The 26,876-nt window shown below is 37.5% G+C and overlaps 1 protein-coding gene across 1 annotated transcript in view; it reads left to right on the top strand.

Annotated features, from left to right (window-relative positions):
* The window catches only part of ERC1 (ELKS/RAB6-interacting/CAST family member 1), a 294,006-nt gene that overhangs the window by 133,024 nt on the left and 134,106 nt on the right, over window positions 1-26,876 (top strand). The window contains exon 12 of the mRNA XM_082308445.1: window positions 23,974-24,109. Coding sequence (XP_082164571.1) covers window positions 23,974-24,109 — 136 coding nt within the window. The remainder of the gene's footprint in view (window positions 1-23,973; window positions 24,110-26,876) is intronic.

The following is a 26,876-nucleotide window of genomic DNA, read 5'->3' as shown; positions in this document are numbered from 1 at the left end:
GGCTTATTCCCCTTTCCCAAGAACTGTTATGTGTTAGAGACTATTTTCTCTACAGAAAGTTGCCTCTAAGTGAAATGGTGTAATCTAATGTAAATGTCCTTTTTTTTTTTTTTTTTTTATTAGATGTCTATAAAACATGCAGCTCTTTGTGTTTGTGAAGGATTGTGTGTCTGTGTGTCATTACCTGATTTAGATCTGCTTGTTTTGTCCTGTATTCTTTAACTGCCTTATCTCTGGACACTGTTTTCACAAACTCTAACTCTTTTTCTTTCGCATCTCCTTCCTGGATTTGCTGCTTCCTTCAGCCTCACCTCAAGGTCAGTATTCACTTTTAATAAGGGTGTTTATAAGACTATTGTCTATTCCACTGAAATTGAGATCTCACAGAAGATTGCACCTAAAATTACATGATCTACAAAATAAAAGATCAGAGATTTGGTTAAGTCTGTGTAGGAGGATGGGTTGCATAGGGTGCACGTTTAGAAGAAACTTGTGCTTGAAGGAAAGAATTTATATCAAACCACTGTAAATCAATGTTGTTGTGCACTGGGAAGAAGGGGCAAGACTTATAATGAAGCCTTTCAAGGAAAAACACTACAGGAACAGGAAGCTGCAGCAAGACAGTTTAAATGTTACTGGTTTTATCTGTTACTTCAAGAAGAAAAAAAGATTGAACATGCTGCTGAGTGCAAAACTAGTTCCTTTAAAATTCTAGTCATCCATACTTTAACTGTTGGATTTTTATCATTGCATCTGTGTTGGAAACCTTGTAGTGATGTTGCAGAACTAGTTTTGGTGCAGTTTGAGTGTATTGTGCTGTCAGAAAGAACCAAGGGCTGAGGGTTAAAGATAAGTAAATTAGCAAGAGGATAAATTTGTTGAAGGCACAAAGTGATAAACTGCTGAAAAAAACCTTACAAACAGACAACATGTTTTGAAGTTGTTCAGCCATGGCTCAGTTTTTTATTTTTATATTTTAAAAGCAGTTGCTAAACATAGGTTTTCAGATTTCAATAGAGTAGCTAGGAGTAATGGCCTACGTAATACAAGTCAGAGTACATGATATAATGACCCCCAGTTGCCTTTAAAAGGCTCTGAAACCATTTTGGATTCTAGTCTTTGCTGATAAAGTCTGTTTGGTAGAAGGCATCTGTGACTCTTGATGAAGGAATGATTATAATTGTTTCAGGCAGTGTCTTTGCCCAGAAAGCCACTACTTAATGACTGAAGTTCTGAGTTATCGACCAACATGTGGCTTTCCTATTCCTGATTAACACTGTGAAAAATGTGGTGGTGAGTGGAATCCCATGATGCTGCAATGCTGCTGACGCCTTTAAATAGTGTCGGCGTTCTGACCTTGGTTTGGCATAGACGTTGCACTTGTGGCCTTGGCTGCGTATTTTCCTTCCTCCCACAAACTGGAAAAAGATTGGAAGTTAATCATGTTGTTGTCCATCAATACCTTCTGTATTCAGTGTGTCGTACTGGCATACTTGTAATTGTTGGGGAGAGGAGGGCTGTCCTTGAATGACCCTCTGTTTTCAGATCCCAAAGAACAGAACTGCCAGGAAGCTTTTCTGCCCTGTGAGCGTTCTCCTCTGACATAAACACAGTGTCTTTTCTTGCATGGACAGGACTTCCGTTGGGTAGTCTGTATTTGCCAGTTGCCACCGTGAGTGGAGTTTGATGTGCTTTGTCTGGCTAATAAAGTCCTACATGTTATAGGATCCACCTGTCAAATATATTTCTGCTTCAATCCATATGGTTATAGGTTTTTATCAATACCTGCGCCTATGCTGGAATTTGTGATGAACAAGAGGGGGAACTATTTTTAGGGTGTGGTTTGGGTGTGTTTTTTCTGAGACCTGGTATGATTTCTCTTTCCCCAAACAATGTAACCGTAATTTTTATTTCTCTCATTTGGACCATATTGTAAAATTTGGCTAGAGAAGATAGGAGGATGAGAGGAAACGGCCTCAAGCTGCGCCAGGGGAAGTTTAGGTTGGCTATTAGGAAAAACTTCTTCACCGAAAGGGTAGTCAGGCACTGGCACAGGCTGCCCAGGGCAGTGGTTGAGTCTCCATCCCTGGAGGTATTTAAAAGATGGGTAGACGTGGTGCTTGAGGACATGGTTTAGTGGTGGACTTGGCAGTGCTGGGTTAATGGTTGGACTTGATGATCTTAAGGGTCTTTTCCAACCTTAACGATTCTATGATTCCATGATTCTATATGACTTTGGTTTGAGGTGGCCAAGTGTTAGGATCTTTGAAGAGTTTTCCGATAAGACATTAAAGAGATTGTCCATTTTGTCCTTATAGTTTCTTAGTGGTTTTATTGATTTTTCTTTTTTTTTCATTTTTTAAAATTGATTGTTATGATGGCTAGTTGCTGAGGTTTTCATATATTAATTAAAATAAATCAAGAGTACAAGGGAATAGGTGGAATTGACTGCTCTTGGAACTACAAAATCCCTGCTGGCCAGAAACACAATGAAAAGATTCTCCTAAGGACAAGCAGGAAAATTACAGGGGTTGCAATACCACTCATTTTCTTTCTTATGCATTTCATTGTTTGCCTAATTACCATTAACTGCAAAATATGAAGAAATAGCTGCTCTGTGAAGTTACATTCTACATTGGAAGCTACTATGGGAGCCATAACTTTGTTTTACTCTTATTGGTGTAAAGCAGTTATTTTTTTCAGACATCAAAGCAAATGAGTCTTCCTGGAAAAGAACTGAATATGTGAAAAAATGCATTATGTATGTCTGTCTTCTAAAAACAGGAAGAAATATTCTGAATTATATCTGTTCTCATCAAGAACAGCTTTGCTTACTGTAATCAGTGCAAAACCTCTGAATTTTCTGATCTCTCTATTAAGCTTTCATCATCTCTCTCCTGTTGATAAACTCAGTGAACCAGAACATAATAGTGTAAACCTCATCACTGTTGCTGTCATGACATGTACTTACTGCTCAGAAGTCTAAGGGCCTAGAGTGGATGTCATACTGATTCATAGTAAATAAAATAGGCTTGGAAGGCCTGGGGATTAAAGCAGTTTTCCATAAGGAGTTTTTGCTAAGCATCTCTTTTTATATAAAGAGATTATATACCCAATGTGGAGTTCAAGAATAACAAACCAAATAACGTTATTCTGGTGTCATTACCTGCAGCAGTGAAAAAAATAGAAAAATACCACAAAGTCATATGCTACAGTTCTTTTAAGTGGTTCTTAGGTATACATGTCACAAAAGTTGAGATGGAAAAAAGATAGTAAGACTGACAAAATCAGGTGCTATAGTGAGCAACTGCATACTTTTCAAGGAAAGAATGAGCTATATTGATAAAACAAAAGCAAGATTTCTAGCTTCAAATTCACTTTAACTGCTTCAATTTTTTTTTTTTTCATTTAGCTTTAATTTATCACCATTATTTGTTTCTTGTCTGCTGAATAATGTTGAACATGCTATTTATCAACCATTTATCTTTGTGGCATAGCACTAGAATGGAAAAATAGCTGGAACTGTAGGACAGAAGGCCTCCCGCAGGAGGCTTGTCTTTTAGTCTCCTGCTTTCTACTGTCAGATTTTCTAATAGTTTACATCACGTGGTTAATTGTACTGTCTGTCATCTTTTGAAGCAAGTAATCCAGATCTTAAGAGAAAGAAGTTTTCTGGATTTTTTGCTATGCCAAAGAGAATTTGATGCAATAGGAAGTAATAAAAAAATACTGTAAACCTTATTTCCGCACAGCAAAGTGGCTTGGTGATTAGATGAGTGCAGGCTGGTGGCATGAATCCAGGTAAAAGTCTCTGCTGTGAGTGTCCATGTAAAATTAAATGTGTAGCCTTTTATAATCAAAGTAAAGACAAAATACTAAATCTGAGGGGATTATTTCAGTCCTTCTTCCAGAGTCCTAAATTTATGTTAAACAGAACACATCTAACCACCAAAGAAATATTTAAAACATCTCATACTTAATAATATTGCATAGAAAGTTAAGCAAATGCAGGAAACTCAGGATACTATTCAATAATTATTTCAAAAAAAAAAAAAAAAAAAGGCGAAGTACTTAGTTACAGGCCTATAGTCTATGGTACCTGTGGGTTTTTCATTGTGATGGAAATATCGCTATACACTGCGCCATATACTATATCTCCAGGAAGCTGTGTATCTGAGTAATGAGAAAGTGCCTGGGCTGTCAGGAGAAATTTCACTGGGAGTGTGGCTGCCTCTAGTTTCATACCTTCAGGAGACTCTGGTCTTCATTCTGCCACCATGCTGGTCATTAACCACAGGAGGAAATGATAAAAATTTCAAGCATGTTGAGTCAGCAATGGTTAGTTTCAGCTCAGCAGAGCCAGATACATTATGTTCAAAGAAGTTTCCATTTAAATTTCCTTGGTCATCTCTAAAAAATAACAACCTCTAATAGTTGTTTTCTATTTAAAATATTTTTCCTTTAATTCTGCTTAGAGCAAAAACAGCTTTATGGAATTCTTTAAAAAGTACTCTGCTTGTAAGAGCTCTCTAGTCCTTGTGCATGAGGAGTAAAGCATCTGCAAGATGGTAGTGGGGAAAGGAAGAAATGAAAGCATCAGACGTGTGGGCTGTGAAGGTTGGGTGGTGATGAGTGGGGCACAAAACAGAACTGTGGTTTGCCTTAAAACAGGTCACTGGCATAGTCTTTCGAATTTGCTTTAGGTATAGTGATTATCAGAGCTTTCTTGCTCCATTTGAAGTGGAATCTGTAGCTTTTCCATCAAAGGTCCTTTTTTCTTGCCTCATTTCACTGCATCTTAACAAAGCAAAATTATTCACAGCTGTACATTATCTCAGAATTCTCACTTTTCTGCAGTCTCACATGATCTGATTTCTTTCCTATTACCTGCTGAAATTAATTTAATTATATGAGACACTGATGAGTTGTTTTTCTTTTTGTGTTATTGCTTTGTTTTCAGTACATGTATTCACAAAGCATGCAGCTTTCCTGTGGGAATTTGAACTGAGATAGCATTAGAAAGACACGCTACTGGATATGGCACTAGCAGGGGGATGTTTGTATGTCAGCAGTATGCTGTGAAATTTGAAGAGCTCTGAGAGATTAGAGGAATCCCTAACAATTTGCTTTTTTCAGATATAACAAAAAGGATGTCTTTTTACCATACTGTTTGAAACATCAGTATACAACATTATTGAGAATACATCCTAAATGTCTTTATGTTAATATATCTCAAAGTTAACAAATTATCTAGCACGTCATCATCAGAAGAGTAACTGAAATTATCATTCAAACTTCATGCAACATTAAACATTTTGACTAACCCATATGGGTCACACCACATTTAGTCAAAGCAATAAAATCTGAGGGTTATTTTTATTCTTTAATGGCTAACTTCTGTGTAAAAATGTATCCCCTCAAATGGCTAGGTTTTTGTTTCTATTAAAACTCTAGAAGCCAGGTAAGTATATGGACAGACAGTGAATTTATGTGTCTATGGTAAAATAGTCTTGGTGCAAACTTTTCCATAACTGACAGTACCAAAAGCTTTAACAGACCCTGGACTTGGCAATAATATAATAGTTACAGAGAACTCAGTTGGGCAGGAGACCTTTTTAAAAGATCATTGAAAAGGCTCAGTAGCTTCTTTTCCTCCTTTTTTACTGATAAGGACTCCTTTCAGATCCCTGAGCACAGTGGCAGAGTCTGCAGGAGTGAAGCATTACCCACAGAAGTGGAAGACCAAGTTACAGACCATTTAAACAAATTAGAAATATACAGATTGGTGGAATCAGATCAGATACGTACAAGGTTGCTGAGGGAGCCAGCTGATGTCGTAGCGAGGACTCTTTCTATCATCTTCAAAAGCTTGTGGCTGTCAGGGAAAGATCCTCATGACTGGCAAACATCACACCCATCTTCAAGAATGATGAGAAGGAGGATCCAGGGAATTGCAGGCCGGTCAGTATAACTTCAGCTGCTGGGAAGTTTTTGGAGCAGATCCTCCTGAAAGCCATCTCTGAGCACCTGAAGGAGAAGAAGGTGATAGGGAAGAGCCAGTGTGGATTTTCAAGGGCAAATCATGCCTGACCAACCTCATTGCCTTCGGTGATGACTGACTCAGAAGGGAATCAGCACTGTTTAATGTCTTTTTAATGATGTGGATGATGAGACACAAAACACCTTCAAAAATTTCATGGATGATAGCAAACTGAGGGGAGTGGTTATAGGGAGTATATGCTGGAGGGCAGAGCTCCTATATAGGGTGACCTTGACAGGCTGGAGAAATGAACTGGCAGAAACCTCATGAAGTTCAATAAAGGCAAGTGCAAAGCTCTGCACCTGGGGTTGAATAATTCCTGCATCTGTACCAGCTGAGGGCCAACTGGTTAGAAGGCTGGTTCATAGAGAAGGACCAAGGGGTGGCTGAGGACAAGTTGAACTTGAGTCAAGTGTCATGTAACTGTGAAGAAAGCCAAATGCGTACTGGGCTGTATTAGCAGAAGCAGAGCTAGCAGGTCAAGAGAAGTTGTTGTTTCCCTCTCCTTGGCACTTGTGAGGCTGCATCTGGAATACTATGTCTTGTCTGGGGCTTCCAGGTGCAAGAAAGACATTGGGATAATGGAGTGAGTCCAGCAGGCAGGCTGGTGAGATGATTAGGTGCTTCAGCCCATGACATACAAGGAGGGGTGGAGAGAACTGGGTATGTTCAAGCCTAGGAAGAGGAGCCTCATGGGAATTCGTACTGTGGTCTTCAGCTATCTAATGGGAAGATCCAGAGAAGACAGAGCCAGACTCTTCTCAGAGGTGTTTAGTAAAAGCTTGAGAGGCAACAGACTCAAATTGCAACACGTTCCAATCTTAAGTTCCAGTGAGATAATCAGTGGAAAAAATTCTCAGTGATGGTAGTCAGGTACTGAAACAGGTGCCCAGAGAGGCTGAGGAGTCTTCATCACTGGAGATATTCAAAATTCATCTGAACAAAGCTATGAGCAACCTGCTCTAATTTGGCCTTGGTTTGAGCAGAAGATTGAGCCAGGTGACCTTCAGAGATTCCCTCCAACCAAAATTACTCCATGGTTCTAACTTACTGTGGTAAGTTAATCTGTATTTTAGGACAAACTCTACAATTTTTGTGTGGTTTTGGTAGAAATTTGCTGCATAATATTGACCTTGAAAAACAGTATAAATAATAATTGTCGTGTTATTTTATAGCACTACAGCTGTAAGAAGAGAAAGAAGTAAGAAAAATATGGTGGGGGGGTTCCACTGCACTTTTATTTCTTGCAAATTTCTACTTGTATTCTCAGTTTTTAAACAATTTTTAAAAGCCCCAAGAGTTGCTGCTTTCTGCGGTAATGCATCACTGTGATATGTGTCAGTGTGGTATTAATAGGCTTGTCCTTCCATAAATAGTAGTTTTACCCAGACATTTTTCTTTCAAGATTTCTGATGTTGCCTTTGTACACGTGTAATGCCTGAGGATAATAGTAGCTCCTTGTACTTCTGTCCCCTTCCTCCCTGTCCCCAAACACAGATGCTTTCAAACCTTATTGCTGTTAATAGAATCAGAGAAGATAAAATTGGAAGTTGTCTCTTTCCTGTGTTTTTTATATGCCCTCTGTAAGCTTCCCTTGCTGGCTGAGGGCTTAGACTGGGACAGGGACCTTAGATCTGACAGCGTGGGGGTTTACTACTCTGCATCTGCAGTTACCAGATATGCTGTTACGCCTTGTCATTCGGGTTGAAAGAACCATTTTTCATTTGCAGTATTCACATCCCTTTTTGTCACATCCTTTCTCTTGCTCAGGTTGTGGGCAAATAAAATATAGCATACTTGACTCCGCATCTTCTCAGCTGTCCTGTTGAGACAGAGCATTTTTCTGCTGTGAGATTTTCAGCTGGCTAGGAAGTTACTCCTCATGTGTTTAGTCTGCGCCTGTGACTAAATTGAAATGTTAGCTTTTGTTCTTGTGTTACCTGTGAAGATCAAGTTCCATTTTTGACCTGCACACAAGATGACTTCACTGCCTCAGATGAGAGCATTGGAACCCTTGTGTTTCAGATGTGCCTTTCAGTACTTTACTCATCAATTGAGAGCATTTCTTGCTACCATTTGGTCACTAGCTAATATTTTTCATCCTAATTCCTGTGAAACCAGCTTTCCTAATTGGCCTGTGCATCTTCTCTGCAAATAATTTCTCATCTTTTGGATGAAAAATATGCTAGATAAGTATAGAGATTTATTACAGTCATACAGTTTATAGATTCAATGCATATTTCCATTGCTATCACTCAATTAATTTGAAATCACTCTTAATCACATTACTGTAAAATGAAAATGAAATTGCTTATTCATAAAATCCCAAGTAGGGTATTACAGATATTGCAAGATAAAAACATGTTTAACATTCTTACGCTAAGATTAAATTGGTAAGCTCTTTTTTCCCCCCTTTTTCTTACTCTTCTGTGGCTCTCTTCCATTTCATTGTCCTGACAGGGTGGTGAAGTCAAGTATTCCCTCCTTCTGCATAACATTTTCTTCACTTGCAAACAGAGGGCCCCTTTCATGCTGGAATATGTCAGCTTTTCTAGCCAGTCGTCTTCTTGAAGTACCCCAGGTAATTCAGACAGATTTAATCATGATCTCAGAAACTTACTTTATTTCATTTTTATCCAGCAGGTAGGCCATTCTTAATTAAAAGAAATGTTTTTTCACTTCCTTGGAGAACAAAATCTTTCCAGTTGTCACTTTCTGTTCATGACTGACTAATTAACTCCTGGCTCTAGGGGTAAAGGGCCACCTATCCCTTTAGTGACTCAGCATCCTCAGTTCAAAGTAAAGTGTTTTACATGGAACATTATTATGTATCTATTTACGATACTGAACAGATTTGATAGAAATTGGGACGAAGCATGATGGTAGTTTGGGGGTGACAGAGGGGTTGGAGTCATTCAGTTCCAGCATCCTTCTTTCAGCATTCTGGAATGAACTTGATCATGACAAGTAACCTCTCTCCTTTTTTAAAAAACAAGAGTGAGAAAGAATTAGAAATTTGAGTTGCAAAATACTCTCTGTAGGTAGACCAGAAGAGCCTCATTTGTTCCTAGAAATTACAGCTGCCAACAACTGGCAGTTGCCAAGCCGGTATGCTCAGTGCCAGCCTTGACAAAAGATTGCAAGAGGTGCCAATCCAACAGAAAAGTGAGGCTGCTTTTCTACTAGTTCCTACTCCTCGGTGTTGCTCAGCTTCCTCCTAGCGTGTAAACTTCTGACTTCTCAAAGCCATTGATTTATTGTAGCTTACCAGATGGTAGCTCTGAAAAGCATATGTTGTCTTCCTTAGCTTTCAGCATCAGTCCAACTTTTAGCTTTATCAGTCCCACTGGCACTAATAGCACTGTCCAGATTGTTTCTGTTCTGAATGCCAGCAAAACTCAGATTGTCTGCAAATTTCCTCGTCCTTTTTTAATGTCTTGAGTTGTTCGTGCCATGTTTGAAGTCCCCCATGCTAGGAACTAAAAGAGAGGTGACATAATGTGACTTTACCCTACAAGTATATGTAAGGGTAAAGAATCTTAGCCATGCAGGTTTCAGTGGGGATGCTGCATCTTTGAAAGTACATTCTTTTGGGGGCCTCTCCTGTCATACGTTTTCTCTTTTACCAATATTGTGTTCAGCGTTGTTTGGGTCTTTCTCTAGACCTGCCTTACACCGTAATAATCTGCATTATATGCTCACTTAGTTCCTTTGGTCTGCAATGTTTAAAAAAAAAAAAAAAAGTATATTCTGTTTAATTTTCAGCTGGTATGATTCTTGGTTTTGCTGGATGTGCCTGAATTCCTCAGGTAATTTTACCAAATAAATAGCAGCATTAATGTTGTCAACTTATAACCAACTACTAGATAGATATACACATTCACTTCTCTTTTCAGTGTGTAGTTTTTCACTTTGCGTAGATAATACCAGCAGAATAGGTTAGCAATGGCACATAGAGACCTGAATAAACAGTTTAGAAATAGATCTTTTTTTTTTAATTATTATTACTAACTCCTTCTAGTAATGTATATAAAGGATACATTTCAGTATTTGACATGTCAACATACTTTAAAGGACTGATGTCTCATTAATCAACATAAGGTCTCTTTTCTAGCATGTCTAGCTTGCTCCCTGTTCTCTTGCACCTCTCACAGAAAATCTTCTTTTCTTTTTCATCATTTACTTTTAGGCCATCCTGTATGAAAAAAAACTGGGAGAGAGCATTAAATGAAGTTACTAGTCAAAACTTTATTAGGCTACTGCAAAATGACACTTTGTACTGCAAAAGTGACCACTGATGTGGAATGTGAAAAAAATGGATTTTTCTGGTGCGTTTGGAGTACAACACTTAGGCAATAACTGCAACATTTTATGTAATTTCTTCTTAAAGGAAATGTTTCATGATCATATCTCCCCATCAGAGGGACCGCTCCCTACATTATAAGTAATAGGCATAGTTCTTGCAGTGACCATGCAGTTGCATTATATAAAAGTTATCAGTGAGATGCAGATAATTGATTTTTACTCCTTAGCTTACAACATGTCTTATTCCCTTTCTCGTATCTCTTGCTTTCAGCACAGATTTCACATTTTAATATGGAATATGCAGATGTCTTTGCTCAAAGAGATGGGGCATGGCACACAGTTTTTGACAGTTTGTTTCCTTTGACTACCTATTTCCATGTTCTTTTTGAGTATGCTTGGATCACGTGAACAAATGACAGCTGAAATGTAGCTGAAGGAGTCCGCTTTGTATTTTTAAATGCTTAAAGCTTCAAACATTATTGTAACTTGGGCAAAAACTTTATAGTATGATGTCATGGTTTAACCCCAGACAGCAACTAAGCACCACCCAGCCACTCGCTCATCGGTGGGATGGGGGAGAGAATCAAAAGGGTAAAAGTGAGAAAGCTCGTGGGTTGAGATAAAGACAGTTTAATTGGTAAAGCAAAAGCCACGCACACAAGCAAAGCAAAACAAGGAATTCATTCACTGCTTCCCATCAGCAGGCAGGTGTGCAGCCATCTCCAGGAAAGCAGGGCTCCATCACGCGTGACGGTTACTTGGGAAGACAAACACCATCACTCCGAACATCCCCCCTTTCCTCCTTCTTCCCTCAGCTTTATAAGCTGAGCATGATGTCATATGGTACGGAATAGCCCTGTGGCCAGTTGGGGTCAGCTGTCCTGGCTGTGCCCCCTCCCAGCTTGTTGTGCACCCCCAGCCTCCTCGCTGGTGGAGTGGGGTGAGGAGCAGAAAAGGCCTTGACTCTGTGTAAACACTGCTCAGCAGTAATGAAAACATCAGCGTGTTGTCAACATTATTTTCATAGTAAATCCAAAACACAGCAATATACCAGCTACTATAAAGAAAATTAAGTCTATCCCAGCCAAAACCATCACTTGTGAACAAAAGCCAAACATTTAGAAGATCATTTTAAACCATTACTGTATTACTGTGTTGGTTAATGTTAAATAGAAGGGGTAAGTACATACTCTTCCCAACTTATTCTAATCTTTCTGATAAATTATGTTTTGAGGCTTCTGATAGCATTGTCTATTTTAGTTAGATTTCCTACCCTTACTTCTACAGGTACATCACACTCTTGCTGAATGCATTAAATTTTCCTAAAAATTACTTCTGTGTCTATAAAGAAACAGCAGATCCCTAAACTGAGAACCATTCTCACTTTCAAGTTTATTCTTCTCAGAATCAACACCTGCTGAGGCAAAAAAATTTTGCTTTATAGTAGTTGCAGTTCAGATCCCATCCAAACCAGACCGCTGCCATCCCTCAGTCTCCTCATGTAGCCTGATCAGAACCAAAGATGTCCTCAGTGCCTCTAAAACTGAAACGTAGTGCCATCAGTGAAGGTTTCTTGATGTTCTTGTGCCCTGTTTCGAGAAGTCCAGAAGGAGCCTTGGGTATAACCTATAAAACTACAGCAATTCATTGCACTTGGTGGTCTCAGTAGTGTGCCTTGTGAATAGTTCTCCAAAGCTTAAGGCTTTATTCCTGAGTATATTGGATGTTTTGCTAGTGCATGTGGCTCTGTGTTAATATCCTTCCTTGTGAAAGAAGAATTTAAAAGATTTTAAAGATTTTATTTTTAAAGATACTATTGCTCTGAAGATTCATGACTAGTGGGTTGTGCATGAAGACCTGGGAGGCCAGCTCTGAGGAAAGCTGCAGTTTAGCATGGAAGAGCACGTCAGGGGTACGTTCTTGGCAGATCAGCTTGGTTGTCTTCCCTCCCTCCAGAGGGACTGAAACAATTTCAGGAGCACATATGAATTGCTAGTACTTTTCCATTTCAGATGTGATCTTCCCAAGATCCATTTTTATCTTTTTATCTTATTTTTTTTTAAATGGACAGAAATACGTCTTTTATTAGTTTGCAAATATCTGCAAGGAAAATCTAATCTTGAGCCAAGAGATACTGAGTTTGATTAAACTGACATGGCCTTTTAATTTTTTTTAGTTAGTTTAAGGCATTTGTACACTGCTACATTGTTCCTTACACCTCTCTGCACAAGCAGAAAGCAATCAGCAACAAAAAACCCACCAAAACTTTTAAAGGAATTTCAGTTGATTTCTTGAAAATTCCAAAGAGGAAGGATGGCATTTTCTTCTGCATCTTGGAATGGTGGAGGATGCTTTTTGAATTATAGGTCGAGAAATTTTATTTCAATGTAGAAAGGGAATGGAACTCTCCTCTTGTCTTTCTGTATCCTGTTTTGACCATAGCCTCAGTAATTCTTTATTAGATTTTCAGCACTGTTTATATGTCTCAACCTCCAATGTATGTCTTCATATAAAAAGACAGATAATTTATAGAAAATATATGAGATTCCTGTTAGGAATATTTTTCTTGACAGCAAAGGCTGTTGTCTGTTGATCTTTCCTAATGATGATGAGTGTTCCCCAATTGCTTGGAAGATTAATTCATTGAAGGGAGACAGAAAATATCTCCATGACAGGCTACATCAAGGCAGTTGCCCTGGTAAGGGGATCAGCTCAATTAAAATCTTAATTTTGCCTCATTTGTCTCAAGGTCACCAAATAAAAAGTAGTTCACTGGAGTAGTATAATTGTCTAGCTAAAGAATTTATCTTCCTCAGTAGATACTCCAAACTAGAGATAATTTAGTTAACAAATTTTGTGATCACCGAGGATATCAGTGAGAGTATATTTCAAATGTCTGAAACATGGGGCGTCTTGTCACCGGATTATTATATTTTTTTGTTCTGTGTTCCTTCAGAATATATTAAAAAATAATGTATTTATTCAGAACACTCATGGACATGCTTACTAGTGCTGTAGCAGGTCCACTTGCTGTGAAATCGTAGAAATCCCTTCTCAAGTGTGTAAGCTAGTAACCTTGTCCGTGCACATTACCAAGGCTATTATAGAAACCTCCGATGAAGAGATACTCATAAATGTTGCTTGCAACACTCACTGAGTTCTCCAGAAACCCAGTGGTGTTCGCTCAACTTGCAAAGTGTTCCTAGCTGTATTCTGGAGTCCTACAGCTGACAGACTGAGAAGACAGTATTACAGCTATATCGGAGAAGGAGGAACTAAGCCATCTGCGCTATTTAGATAGGCTGTTCAGCCCTGTATGTGGTATATTTATTACAAATAATGCTGCTGTCCCCCATTTTCCAGGCAGTCAAAAGCTGTAACAAATCATCTCAGTAGGCACTCTTACATTAACCTGATGTGAGCTGTCAAAGCCAGCGCTACAGAATGTATTTCGTAAGAGGAGATACCTCTTAATAAAGCTGTTGGCTAAGCACCCGAAAGAAATATGCCGAACATGCCATTCTGAGAGGCATTGTGGTCTGCATTTGTTACCATAAATCAGTTTTACCCAGTGGATACCAAAATAGTGCTGTATATTTCCCCTCTCAGATTCTCATGATAATGAAGATGCTGTAGCAAGGTACAGTTTGATGAGCATGATAACTTTGCTTTTCAATCAACCCCATCCTTTTGCATACTTTTCCCAGTATAGTCTCTGGGAATGGCCAGCTTTGGATCAGATTTGGTACAGCTTCTTTATAGGTAACAGGATAAACACTTTTCCATTCACATTACAGAGAGAATCTATTTGAAAGATTCTTCTTGAAAACAATTCTGTTTTTAAGGAGATAAGCTAAATTATATGGAATTTTATTTGGGTGTCTCAGCAACATAAAATCATCAGGCCTTTAGCCCTGAAATGGACCAGTTTACGTTTTTTTCAGAATGATCCTGCTAGCATCACTGTCCTCACATCCTTTTCTTAGAGCAAGACTCTGAGTGTTCTCATGCCTGTTTTTCCTTATATCAGAAATCCCTTTTTACTGAGTTGGAACATTCGCTCTGCTTTCTTTTTTGTCCTTGGCAACTGCTTGGTTTAATACCTTCTGCTGAAGACTGGATTTTCAGTAGCTGTCAGCTTGAAAGCATGAGACATATCTTGATTGTTTAACATATGTTATTTCAAAATGACAGGATAATATTCAACTGTTATCCCAAATTTCTGCGAATTTTTAGAAGAGGAATTTTCTCTCTTGATAGCTTGTTCAGTATGTGCTGTAGGGCAAATATAAGCTACTCTAGCATAGTTCTTAAAAGTTTTGCTTTTAAAATTTTGTTGTTCTTACGTTATATTTAATTTTTTATTTTGTTTAAATGGCTAATTTTTACATTTGATTATTCTTTTAATGATAGGTTGTATCAGGTATTATTCTAGAAGGAATGAAAAGATTGCATACCCGTATGAAAGAAAACAGCTGCTGTATTGTAATTTGTTTTCTTTTCTGGCTAGTGGGACTGCAGTTAAGAGAGACATGTGTGATCTTAGATCACAAAAATACCCTCTGAAACCTCAATAAAATGCCATTCATGAGGAAGATTTTATTGCTGTTTAGAAAATACTTTTTTCAGCCAAATGGTGCAGGTCTCGAGCAGAGCGTGACTGGCTGTGTGTGATCTGTTCACAGGGCGGTTGGCTTGTGCACTGGAGTTAAAGGTAAAAAGAACAGCACCTTTGGGACTTCTTCCCACACTGTTAGGGCCAAATTCAACTAACCCAGCGTGTTGCAGGGAGAACGAATCCACATTGAGGCCTAATCAGCCATTTTATAAATGTCATTTTTGGCTTTGCATTTGTTTGCTCAATTAACAAAAGCAGAAGAAAAAATACAACAGAACAAACTTATTTGTTGAACTACTGAATGCTTTTATTAAGGTCCTTAAAGCATTAGTATTTTTCTTAACAAAGGAAGACCCATATCATTATCTTACAGATTTATTTCAGGGTTCACCTTGAGTTTGTATTTTTAATGCTCTTAGCTTCAATAAAAAATAGAGGTTGCGAGATTCTAAGGTTAAAAGTTTCTTTCCTAGTTCAATTGCCATCAGCTTTCAGAAATAATTACAGAACTTGACATATAATGAATTTGATATTTAATCTCTGAAGCCTGATTTCGAATTTGACATCAGTTATGAAAATATGGTAATGTATTCATTATTTTCATCGCAAAGCTGGCTTCCTAGTAAATAGATGCTGAGAATTTAAATAGTTGGGAAGCTGCACATTAGTTTTATTAGGGTTTTTGTAGCTGCACGTTAGTGGGGTGAATAGGTGTACTGGATTATATCTACAAAACTGGAATTATAGATTAGTGAAAAGATGAGGTTGTATAGATGTTTACCTGAAGTTTTTAGAGTGCCTTGGTTTTAGTATGTTGTATCTGGCCCTGTCTGAAAGCGAACCTTTGGTTTGCTTAATTCGATATGGACTTGTTGCACTAAACCGAAGACACTTCTGTTAATCTCTGCTGTTAATCCCTCAATTTTAGCCAGCTGGTTAAGGCATCTTTTTCTTTTCTTCCGAATTTTTTGACAGTGCTAAGACAACAGCGTTTTACTTTACCATTGTTTGTGTGTAATTGGGCTACTGCCTCATGACTGGAGAGTAGCCTAGTTTATTCTGGTTTTGTTCGATCAAAGGATTGAAGGAAAACATAAGTCTATTTTTCCTGAAATAGATTAGTTTGATAGTGCTTCGAGCATGCATTTGAGACATGTGCTTCTCATCCTTTGTTAAGTTTCTCTTTCTGTTAAAGTATTTATTATGTGCCTTTCTCTAAATTCACTGACTGTTGATGCTGCATCATTTCACTCTATCATGAGAAAAATTGTTTCCATAAATGTGTGTTCCCTACTGATCACTGAGAAATCATATTTCACAGGGGAAGCACCTGTAGCATTCAAATTTAGTAGGGGTGGGGGAGTTGGTTATATTTCTTGGTCTTCTGCTAGTGTGAATCAGAGATTAATATGAGAAGAGAAAAACTTGTAAAAAATTGTATTAACCTATAATTACACATTATAGGCCAAATGTGAAAGGTGGTTGTGTTTGACAGTTGACACATTTTACCTCGGAGAAGCTTGGACCTAAGTTTGAAGGCCTTTAGTTACTCCTAAAGAAATTATATTTAAAGGCAGTACATTAGTGCAGTTATCTGTGGTGCAGGCTGATAGCTGTTTCTGGTTAGGACTTGTTAATATCCTCTCATGAAATATGCCATGTAGTGTTAATAACTTGTGCCACCTCGCTACTTGAAATATGTTACCTATAGACTTTATGAATGGCTAATGGGTCAGGTAATGGGGTTTCTTTGACGTGTTTCTAAATGATAGGAGGGTTTGGGTTACATTTTTTTATTATATTGAGTTTCTAGATTCGTATGCCACATGCTCCCCTTTCCCGTATCTTCCCATCAGCTGTTCCTGCAAGAAAATCTTCATGTGTTTTAGCTAGAGCGAGAGATGTGCTGGCTAATGTGCTGACTGCCTCAGGAAGTGTGCGTTGATATCATGCAGGTAATTTGTAACACTGCGGAAAGCCAATGACCAGTGTAGGGCTGAGATCTTCTTCTAGTCTTTGACTTCCACACCTCTTGATTCAGACACTGTTAGGCTCCTGTTCCTAAAATTTGGGGCAAGCTGGTTTCCCACAGCCTTTCTAGTCTTCATCCTTTGCCCCCTCCAGTGCTGATCTGAACACACACTTTGTTTTTAAAAATCAGTTTCCTAGCTTCAGGAAATGAAGTCCACCCTCCCCATCTCTTAAAGCCACTGTGGGACTTCTTGACTCACATACAGCAGACCCGTTAAATTTTCAGGGCCTGTTAATATTTTCATTGGCATATGCTACCTTGTCTCATAAACGGCACAGAGGAGCGAGGAACAGTGTAACAAAATGATGAGAGATTGTGGGAGGAGAGGCTCCCAAGCAGAAGAGGTAACTGAGTGCTGGAGTTTGCCAGCTGTGCATCCAAACAGGAGCAACTCATTGAAAGTATGTTGATTGGTCTTTTAGCCTGCATGCAATGTGCAACGGAGGCAGTAATATTAAACCAAGCTGTTTGAAAAGCATAATGAAATTATTGTTTCTTTTATTTAGTAATTTAATGCATCATTTTTTGACCTTAGTATAATGTTGAAGAATAGTGGCAAGCTACTTAAGAAGCTGGGATTGCTGGGTACAGCCCAACACAGCAAAGGAATAATGCTTACTGTTCTAAAAAAAATAAATCCAGCCATACTAAATTCCATGTAGATCTTCAGCAGTGTGTAACTCCCCTGATCCTATTTTTTCAATGCATGAGATAGGGAACTTTGTTCAACCTTTGGCAACTTTCCTATGACTGTCAATCAGACACTCAGTTGTGGTGATGGGACTGTGTGATGTGGTCAGTCCTGTTTCCTTCATCACTTATTTAGCTTCCTTTCATCACTTTCTTTTTCTTGAGGTTAAGCAATTAGGCTTTCCAAATGCTGCCATTATTTTCTGTGGTTTGGTGATCAACCACTGGTAAGGTGAAGTGAGTTTTGAGCAACTGAAAGCTAAAGCAAAACCTTTCAGAACAGGCTTTTTTCTTATTTTCAAAACAAAGTAGCATTTTTGGGAAGAGTTTCTCCTTGACTTCCTTCTCTTATACTTCCGAGAATGTGTGTTTCTTTGTGTACCAAAACTACAAAAAAAACCACCCAAACCCAACAACTCAGCTATGTCACTGTGTTTATGATCTTTTAAATTTGTAAGTTAAGGTTAAGGATATGGCAGCTAAAATATTTGGTGGGGCAGACCTTAAAAACAAAGAAGTGATGAAGGAAATGGTGGGGGTAATGTAGTAAGTTGGACACTTCTCTGTGAGTTTTAAATCAGTCCAACTCTAATCAATAGCATCCCATTGTGTTGATGGTGTTGATTTTTTTGCAATAAAAATTACCTTTTTTTCCTCACCCATCTAATCATTAATGAACAAGACTGCTAATAAAGGTCTGGACAACTTAGCCAATTGTTTCGTGCCTTCCAGCATCTCCTTCCGGAATTTTTTCCCATTATAGTGTGTTTTGCGGTCTGACCGAAATTGCTGTAGTATTACAGTCTTTCAGATGGCTGCTCCATTTCATTCCACAAGTGAATAAATGTACTCTTCTGTGTCTCTGAGGACTACAAAGTGCTTTGAGGTCTTATGCAATGATATCAGCTTCCTCAAGGGGGGCAGTGGCGGAGGAGGTGCTGATCTCTCTCTGGTGACCAGCGATAGGACACGAGGAAACGAAATGAAGCTGCGTCGGGGGAAGCTCAGGTTGGACATTAGAAAAAGGTTCTTCGCTGAGAGGGTGGTCGGTCACTGGAACAGGCTTCCCAGGGCAATGGTCATGGCACCAGGCCTGTCAGAGTTCAAGGAGCGTCTGGACAACGGTCTTAGTCATATGGTTTATTTTTAGGTAGTCTTGCAAGGAGCAGGGAGTTGGACTCGGTGATCCTTATGGGTCCCTTCCAACTTGAGATATTCTATGATTCTGTGTTATACATTGTGGAATCTAATATTTCATAATACAAGGCACATTGGCAATTTTAAACTAAATAATATGTTACTTCATTGCATACAGTTTTCTTTGCAGTTTCTTTCAGTAATGTTGACTATTGCATCAGTTTAACTTATGTTGAGGAGCAAAGTGTGCTTTAAAGCAAATTAAGTTCATCTGTCCATCAGGATTAGTAGCTGCAGCAACAGTGGACTGTCCTGTGGGTGGTGGTAATGCTACGTCAATGAAGGCTCGAGCTAAACAATCTTTCTGACATGGCTGACTGACACACAGAAATATTTTCTCAGTACCTAAGTCAGATGAATAAAGCAGGCTGTTTCTATAGCTGTGCACAAGATCAGCATTTCTTCCTAGTATGTGTGTTCATTAGGAAATATAGTACGTGTGTACTCATTTTATCTTGAAGGTGAGCTGCTGTGGTGGTTTGAATGCATTGTGAATGTATACTTATAAAAACACTGTTGTATGTTAGGCGCATAAATAATTATAAATTCAAATTAACTTATGCATATTTTCAGTTAGCATTTTGTCACCTTTAATTTTACAAGAAGAACATTTGAAATTATGCCAGAAAAGATAACCAGATGAGGACGATAGCTTAAGTTGCATTAACATGTAGCATGAAAATCCATATGCGGAAAGAATTAACAGCTATATATGCTGAGGTGCATTACAATAAAAGATAATGAGATTAGTATTAAAATGCAAAAAATATTCACGTTAGTACAGAAAAAATTAATTTCATAAAAGCCTTAATAAATAATAGGGCCTATAAAGCAATTAATCCTATTAGGGAGGAAGACTCTTCCAAAGGACTCACAGGTAACAAAGTGACTTTCCACTTTTCAGGAATAGTTGATGGTCCACTGGTTTTCTATTGCTTATATTCGTCTTCCTGTTTTAAAATGTGAAATCTTCTCATTTGAAAGTTTTTTATTGCTTATTGTGATTATTTTAATTCATTTTCCATGGTGTTCAGCTGTACCTCATCACTCGAAATTCAAGAATTTCATAGAGAAGTGGAAAGGTGTGGCTTATTTTCAGTGATGCAGCTTTGTTTCATTAAAAAAAAGGATAAAGTCATAGAAATTAATAGTGATTTTCAGTGTCCAGATTGAGGAAATCTTATGGTTTTTGTCAGCAGGCGTATGGCTTAAATTGGGCACCCAAAATCAAAGGATGTGAAATTATTAATTGTGAAAATCTTGGCCTGTCTTTAGCTGAAAGACTTTGGGTTTTATTTTTTAAAATCAGAAGCCAGATTTTCATTCTACTTCCTTTTTTCTAACCTATTCCATTGTAACAGTACTTGGCATGACATATTGTGAAATGGAGAAAGATTCTAAGAAATGGAAAAGATTTTTCACTTTTGAGTGCTAAATTTTTTAGGAGTCGTACCTCAAAAAAAGTCATTATCTGAAAATTGCTGTTAAAAAATGCAGAAGAAATTGTTATTTCCAAAAGGAGTGGGATTCTTCACTGTAATTCAAAATAATAAACATTCCCATTAGATTTTTCTTCTTTTATATGTGAATAGGACATTTTTTATTATTTGATTTGAGGGTGACTCTGAGAAAAAATGTCTTCTGAGATGAGGTAGTTTTGCTTTGGTTAGTTTTGTTATTGTTTCTGTTGGTTCCAGTGATATCCTTCTTTAAAGCTTTATCTCATTGAACATGAACTGGCTCTCCAATTTTTATTACAATCACCAGCATTCTTTCTCTCACTGTAGTCCCATTTAAAAATGATGTTTCAGTAGGAAGATGTAATTATAGTAATATGTAATGTTCTGTATCTCTTAAATTCATGTGCTTTTTATTTTATGATGAGAATTCCACTTGCACATTTCAAATTGGTGTTTACTCAGTTGCTGTACATGCTAACACTGGTGCTTTCTAGAAAACACTCATAAATCTCTGAGCTGTTGCCATCATTGTAATTCATTCATTTTCTTTTTGCTATATTTAATCTCGTGCATTTTTTTCAGTTTTATTAGAAATACTCCTATAGATGAAGGATTTCTTTAAAACCTTACTATCCCTTTAACAGGTTTATGTGCTAAATATATGTGTAATTGCATTCAAAAGAACATTGTTTACAAAATGAAGCTCTCAAACTGAGGGAATTCCAGAGCTTTGTTTCTTTCTGCAGTCCTAATTAGCTTCCTTGTGCACATGCATTATGACAAATCTGTATTTTCCTCTTGACTGTCTCCACATAGAATGTACCAGTTGCAGTGTGCTCACTTAAGACGCATACTTTCTACATTTTATTTTATTGTTCCAGTTCAGTATGTGGTCCAGTTCTGCACATTGTTCAGTGGTGGTGTGAAGATGAAGTTGTTCTATAACAATCAGTAGTATTTCAGTGTTCAAAATAGCAACAGAACTGTCTTATTGAGCAGTGATATGGGTGATTCCTACTAATCAAGCTTTTGAGGTTTGTTGATATTAAAAATAATGTGTGTGTATTTTAAGATATTTTTAAATATTGTTTATATATATAAAACCATGATTCTCTCACTTTGGCTTTGAAGACTGAAAGTTATCTGACAGAAGAAAGAGGATTCTTTACAGAATCACAGTATGGATTCTTTACAGTTTCACGGAACTTTCATGGTGCAAATGTTGAAGGGCTCTGGGCTTGTGTAAGCTAAACCTTTTACGTGATTGTCTGTGTGAAGTATTGTAAAAGTGAGAATTATCATTTGGTACCATGGGCATTGAGATGAGATGTGTTTTCATGCATCAAATGACTGCAAGCCTTTTACATTTATAGATTTCAAGTTTCACGTGACCTTCTCAGTTTATATAGTTAAAACAGTTGGGGAAATTTTAGGTAATGCTCTAGATACCTGTATCGTTTGAAAGGTTTATTGCCCCATGTTTGTTGCGTTTTGACATCAAAGGTACAGAGTGGTAGTTGTATCCTGCACATGAATTCAAGTTTCCAAACAGTATGACAGTTACGACAATTGATCTGAGTAGTATAAACACTAGGTAATTTCAAGACTACCGTCTTTTAAACTGCTTTAGAAATGCTTGCGTTTGTCTCAGGATATCTACCTAATATATTAGAAAGACATTCATTTTGGTTCAGACGTGAAGACATGGATGTCAGTAGTATATATCCTTATAATTACTCCTGTCTTTGAAATACATATTTCTTTGAAGACATTTTGGACCATGCAGGAAGTGATCTGCAGATCATGTTTTGATGAGGGTTGTGGCTTTATTAATATTCTTGTCCCTTATTAGTAGATTACAGTAACACAGGCCAGTTTCCCAACAGGTGAATCTAGGTTTGCAAGTCTATAAAAAATAATTAATTCCCCTAATTTTAATTTAGAAGTTGAATAAGAATTCTCATATGGAATTGAATGTGTTGGACTTAGGTATTTTAATTTTCTGCATTAACTTAGCTGTACTTTCTATGTTTGTTTTATTGGACAGATAGAACTGTGTATTGTACAAGCTGAGTTGGTGCCAACATAATATTTCCAATAAGTCATTTAATCACTGAACAAGTCTGCTTTCAAACTGGGCAATGCGCCCATTGCCAGTGTGCAACACTGGGTTAGAACAACTTAACAATTATACTGGTTGTGTTTAAAAAGCACCCTGACTCAAATCAGCTGTAACTGTTGGACAAGGTAGTTAAGTATGCCAATAATTTTTTAACATCATCAGAAAAGGACTTTCCTTTTTTCTTGGTCTCTGGAGGCCATCAGCACTTTTTCACACTAATAGAAGTTTGTTTAGCACCAAGGAAAATTTGCTGTCTTTGCAATTTTCCCAGCTCCAGTTGGCTTGCATTGCAATAAGCAGAGCTCAGAGTTGAACCTACCTTTTTTTGGAAGAGCTCAAAGCACTGACTAGCCCTGTGCCACGTAATTTGAACATATATAGCGCAAAGAGGTATGTTCCTCATCATACTTTTGTTATGAGTTCTGAAGAAAATATTAAAGCAGAATTGTTTGTGATCTGTTCTAAAAGTATTTCTGAAATACAGAAGAAACATTCTTCCTTCTCTGTGTGGATAACATACCAGATAGGAAGCTGGTATATCATTCTGCTTTCTAAACAGTAAATTAAAGAGCCGTCTCTACTACTTGCATGATGTTTTGGGGAAATCTTGCAACCGAAGAATCTGTCTTTTATTCCAGAATCCAAAGTCCAGATATAATTATGGAGAAAAGGGCTGAGGAAGCAGAGCTAGCCTGTTTTGTTTTGATTGGACTAAAAGTTTAGACTTAAGTTCTCTGTGGTCAGGAGGCTGAGATTAAAGGGTCTGTAATTAGATTCAATACTCCATGTGTCTTAATGCCCAGAAAGGCCAAGCCCTGTCTGCAGGCAACGGTAGTTGCCAGGATCATCAAAAATAATTCATAGATGCAAGTGAAAAGGAAATTATGCATGCTTTCTGAAATAGTTTGTTCTTACTTGCTCTGTCTTGTTTCTGTGAAAAGAAAGGATAGGAAATCCCTCAAAATATCTAGTAAACAAGTAGAACTTGAGGTTGAAAAGTAATAGTTTTACTTCTGGAAACAGATTGCCTAGATCTTGTAGGTAGTCCTCTATATTCAAGTTACGTTTCATTAGTTTTTCCTTTTTATCCTCCTATTTTCCTTATGTTAGACATAGTGGTACCCAAAACAAAATAAGCTATTAAAAGTCTGCATTTTTTATACGTACTTGTGTGTATGAACAGTGAAAAGATTTCTACATAGCACATACCACATAGTCACAAGAGGGCAGGTGCATCTTTTGATTAATAGTTTATACCAAAGAATAATTAAGGTTTTTGTTTCAGAAATTTCCACATTTAGGTTAATGGTAATGAGCAAAATGAAGCATTCCTTTGGCTGAATTAACAGCTGAGGGTAACACTTGTGGATGAGTTCAGTGTTGGTGACTTTCTGCAAACAAAAGTGATGGTACTGGAAGGTTCCACTCTTCCCCAGTCCAGCTGCCCAGTGCTGGAGCTGACGGGAGGCGTGCTCTGGACCACGCTCTGAGTGCTCTTCTCTTTTACAGGCAAGTTAAAGATCAAAATAAGAAAGTAGCAAATCTGAAGCACAAAGAGCAAGTGGAGAAAAAGAAGAGTGCACAGATGCTGGAGGAGGCCAGGAGACGAGAAGATAATCTTAATGACAGCTCCCAACAGCTTCAGGTAACATGGGAATTGAATTAAAGCAATGTGGCCTATCAGCCAGGCTTAGCTGCTGTACCCCCTGATCCATTTTCATAGCTGTTACCTAAGAAATTTGTTACTCGTTGTTCAAAAGGACACAACTATCCCAGAGCACTTCAAACAAAGCAGCCTCTCTCTCTCGGTTGACTTCGTAGCTTACCCCATTTTCATAAAAGGGAAAATAGTTTTAACTGTCAACTCAGTTATGAAGTGCGTCATTGAAATAATTTTATCATTTCAGCACTGAGATTGGTGTGGCATTTCTTTCTTCACTGCTCTTCTAACAGCCTTTTTCTTCAGCTGTTTTGTGTATTTTCCCAGCTTGTTTTACCTTATATTGCTGCCTTTTCTTCAGTAACTGGAAGATAACCAAGTAAGTATTCTTATGGTAAATGGAAATTATTATGAGGTAACTGGAGGACCATGTTTTCTGTGTTTACTCGTCCTTGTTTGACAGTGAAATTCTGCTCTACCTCATGAATTCTTGGTATGCTTACTAGTCAGTTTGCTTTATTTCTGAAATGATAACATGCTGCTGCCCCACAGAATTATCTAGTTACCTCAGATCTACCTAGACATATGAAGGTCATCACTATGAAAGCAAGTCAAATATTTCTCAGTGTGCTATATGTTGATATTAGGTGTAGATGATTTATCAAATGGTAAGTTTTCAAGTGCTGTCATAAAAATGTTAAACCATTGCCATGAAATGCAAGGATACCATCATGCTACGTGAGGAGATAATAAGTATTTTGCCTGTGATTTCTTTAATTTACAAAAATAACTTTCCCTTCGGTGAGTGAAAATAAACATGAAAAGAGGAATCTACCTTTGAGAGCTTTTAAATTATTTTTAAAATCTTTAGAGAGGAAGTCTTCCCATAGGTGTTTTCCTTAGTTATCCTAGGTTAAATCCTGTTTCTTGTATCCAGCTACATATCTTAATACATCTACAATGAAGACATAGAATAAATCCTAATAGTTCACTAGCAAAGATAAATCCCCTCCTTGGTTTAAACAGATACTTCTTTACTCTGTTCTGGGGAATTCCATGGGGATGGTTTCAACGCTTTAATAACTTTTGAAAGAACCACAGAAACATGTGTCCATGTGGAATGCTCTCAGATGCACCATTTTGTGGTTTTCCCCCTCAATTCCAGTCCTGTATGTGCAGGGCACTGAAATAGTTAAGTTCCAAGTGTGTGAAAATGATTTCATAACGGCAGGCTTTTATAAAAGGCTAGGATGTGAGATTTCTACATCTGCTAATGGGTTTTGTGGCTGTAATGCTATGGCAATCCACAAGGCTCTCGTTATGTGGCAGCTTAAGTTCATATAACACAATCCTCCTTGTATTAGTGAAATGTCTTTAAAAATTCCTAAAACTAATACAACATTTGGTTAGGTTTGTAATCTGCATTTGAGTAAATCTGTATTTTAAGTTTGAACAGATAAGTGGTACTTGACATTTGCCTTGCAATTATGTGCATGTTGTATTTATCAAATGATACCATTCCACAGGATCATCTTTTTTGTTTTGATTTAGCACTTTAAGATTTTAAAAGGTGTGGCTTTTTTTTCTGGCTTTTTTCCCCACAATTATTCTTTCCCTTTTCATTTTTCTTTCTTTTACACAAATGGGATGCATTGGAAAAAGCCTAAAATTTGTTTTCTCTCAGCTCCTATTTGCCTACTAAAAATGTCTTTTTTTTTTTTTTTTTTTTTTTTTTTAAGAAACAATAAGTTATGTAACGTGTTTGTGCAACTACACATAGCAATGGACAGACAGTGATATTCTGGTTACTGATAACTTAAATCCTGTTAAAAGTGTTTAACACCAGTTTCTGATACTTCAAAGAGATTGTACAGCTTTGGTGGCAGCAGTGAGGCAGCTTTTCCTCAGAAATTAGGTGGCAAAAAATGATGCTGCTTTGTATCACAGTTGTTTAGGAACGTATAGCTGTCCTTGAAATGTACTATCCAATTCTTTACTTAAAATGTTTTAGCAGTGGGGGATCATAAATATAAAACTATGATTAGCATAGTTAGCATACTTTTGCTCTAAATATTTCCTCTTTTTTAATTTCAAAGTAAGCAACTTACTTCTAGGAACAAGAAACAAATAACCAATTGTCTCCTTTAAGGACGCCAAGTTGTTCGATATTTTTCTCTTTTTCTCCAGTGTTACTTTGTTGTAGGTTGGTGGTCTAATAGGGAAGCTAAAATTGGGAACAAAGATGTCAAAATGCATAATTTTATTATCTTTACCTTTTTACATTCAGGTTTTCCAATTAGAGACGTCTATACAGCAGTACATACTTTTTTCCACTTTGCTTATGTCGTGTTTTACTCTGCACGGGTGTCTGTTGCTTTCTATATAATTATATGCAAGTACTTCTGAGATGAAAAATAGGCATTATTAAATGCATGTGAGAATTTAAGATTGAAGTGGGATGTGATAGTCAACAATGAAGCGTGTAAGTTATCATAGTATTAGTATTACTTGATTTTACCTAGTGCCTTTCCTGCTTTTGTGAACCTAATTGTCCTGTTTGGGTGGGCTCGATTTTAGAGAGTCTTTCCCCATATTTAACACAGGGCTGAAGGGAATGCTTTCATTCACAGATGAAAAAGGTTTGTATGCTCTAATGAAAATATCAGGCTAAGGTAAAATATGGAGTGTTTAATGACAAGTGACAGGTTCAATAAAAACTCCTTCCTTTAGAAGAGCCCTCTGCTTATAGCCT

This window comes from Platalea leucorodia, assembly GCF_965183815.1.
Source record: "Platalea leucorodia genome assembly, chromosome: 4".
NCBI classification, from domain to species: Eukaryota; Metazoa; Chordata; class Aves; order Pelecaniformes; family Threskiornithidae; genus Platalea; species Platalea leucorodia.
The sequence above is the reverse complement of the archived record's forward strand: the minus strand, read 5'-3'. Positions and strand labels throughout refer to the sequence as shown.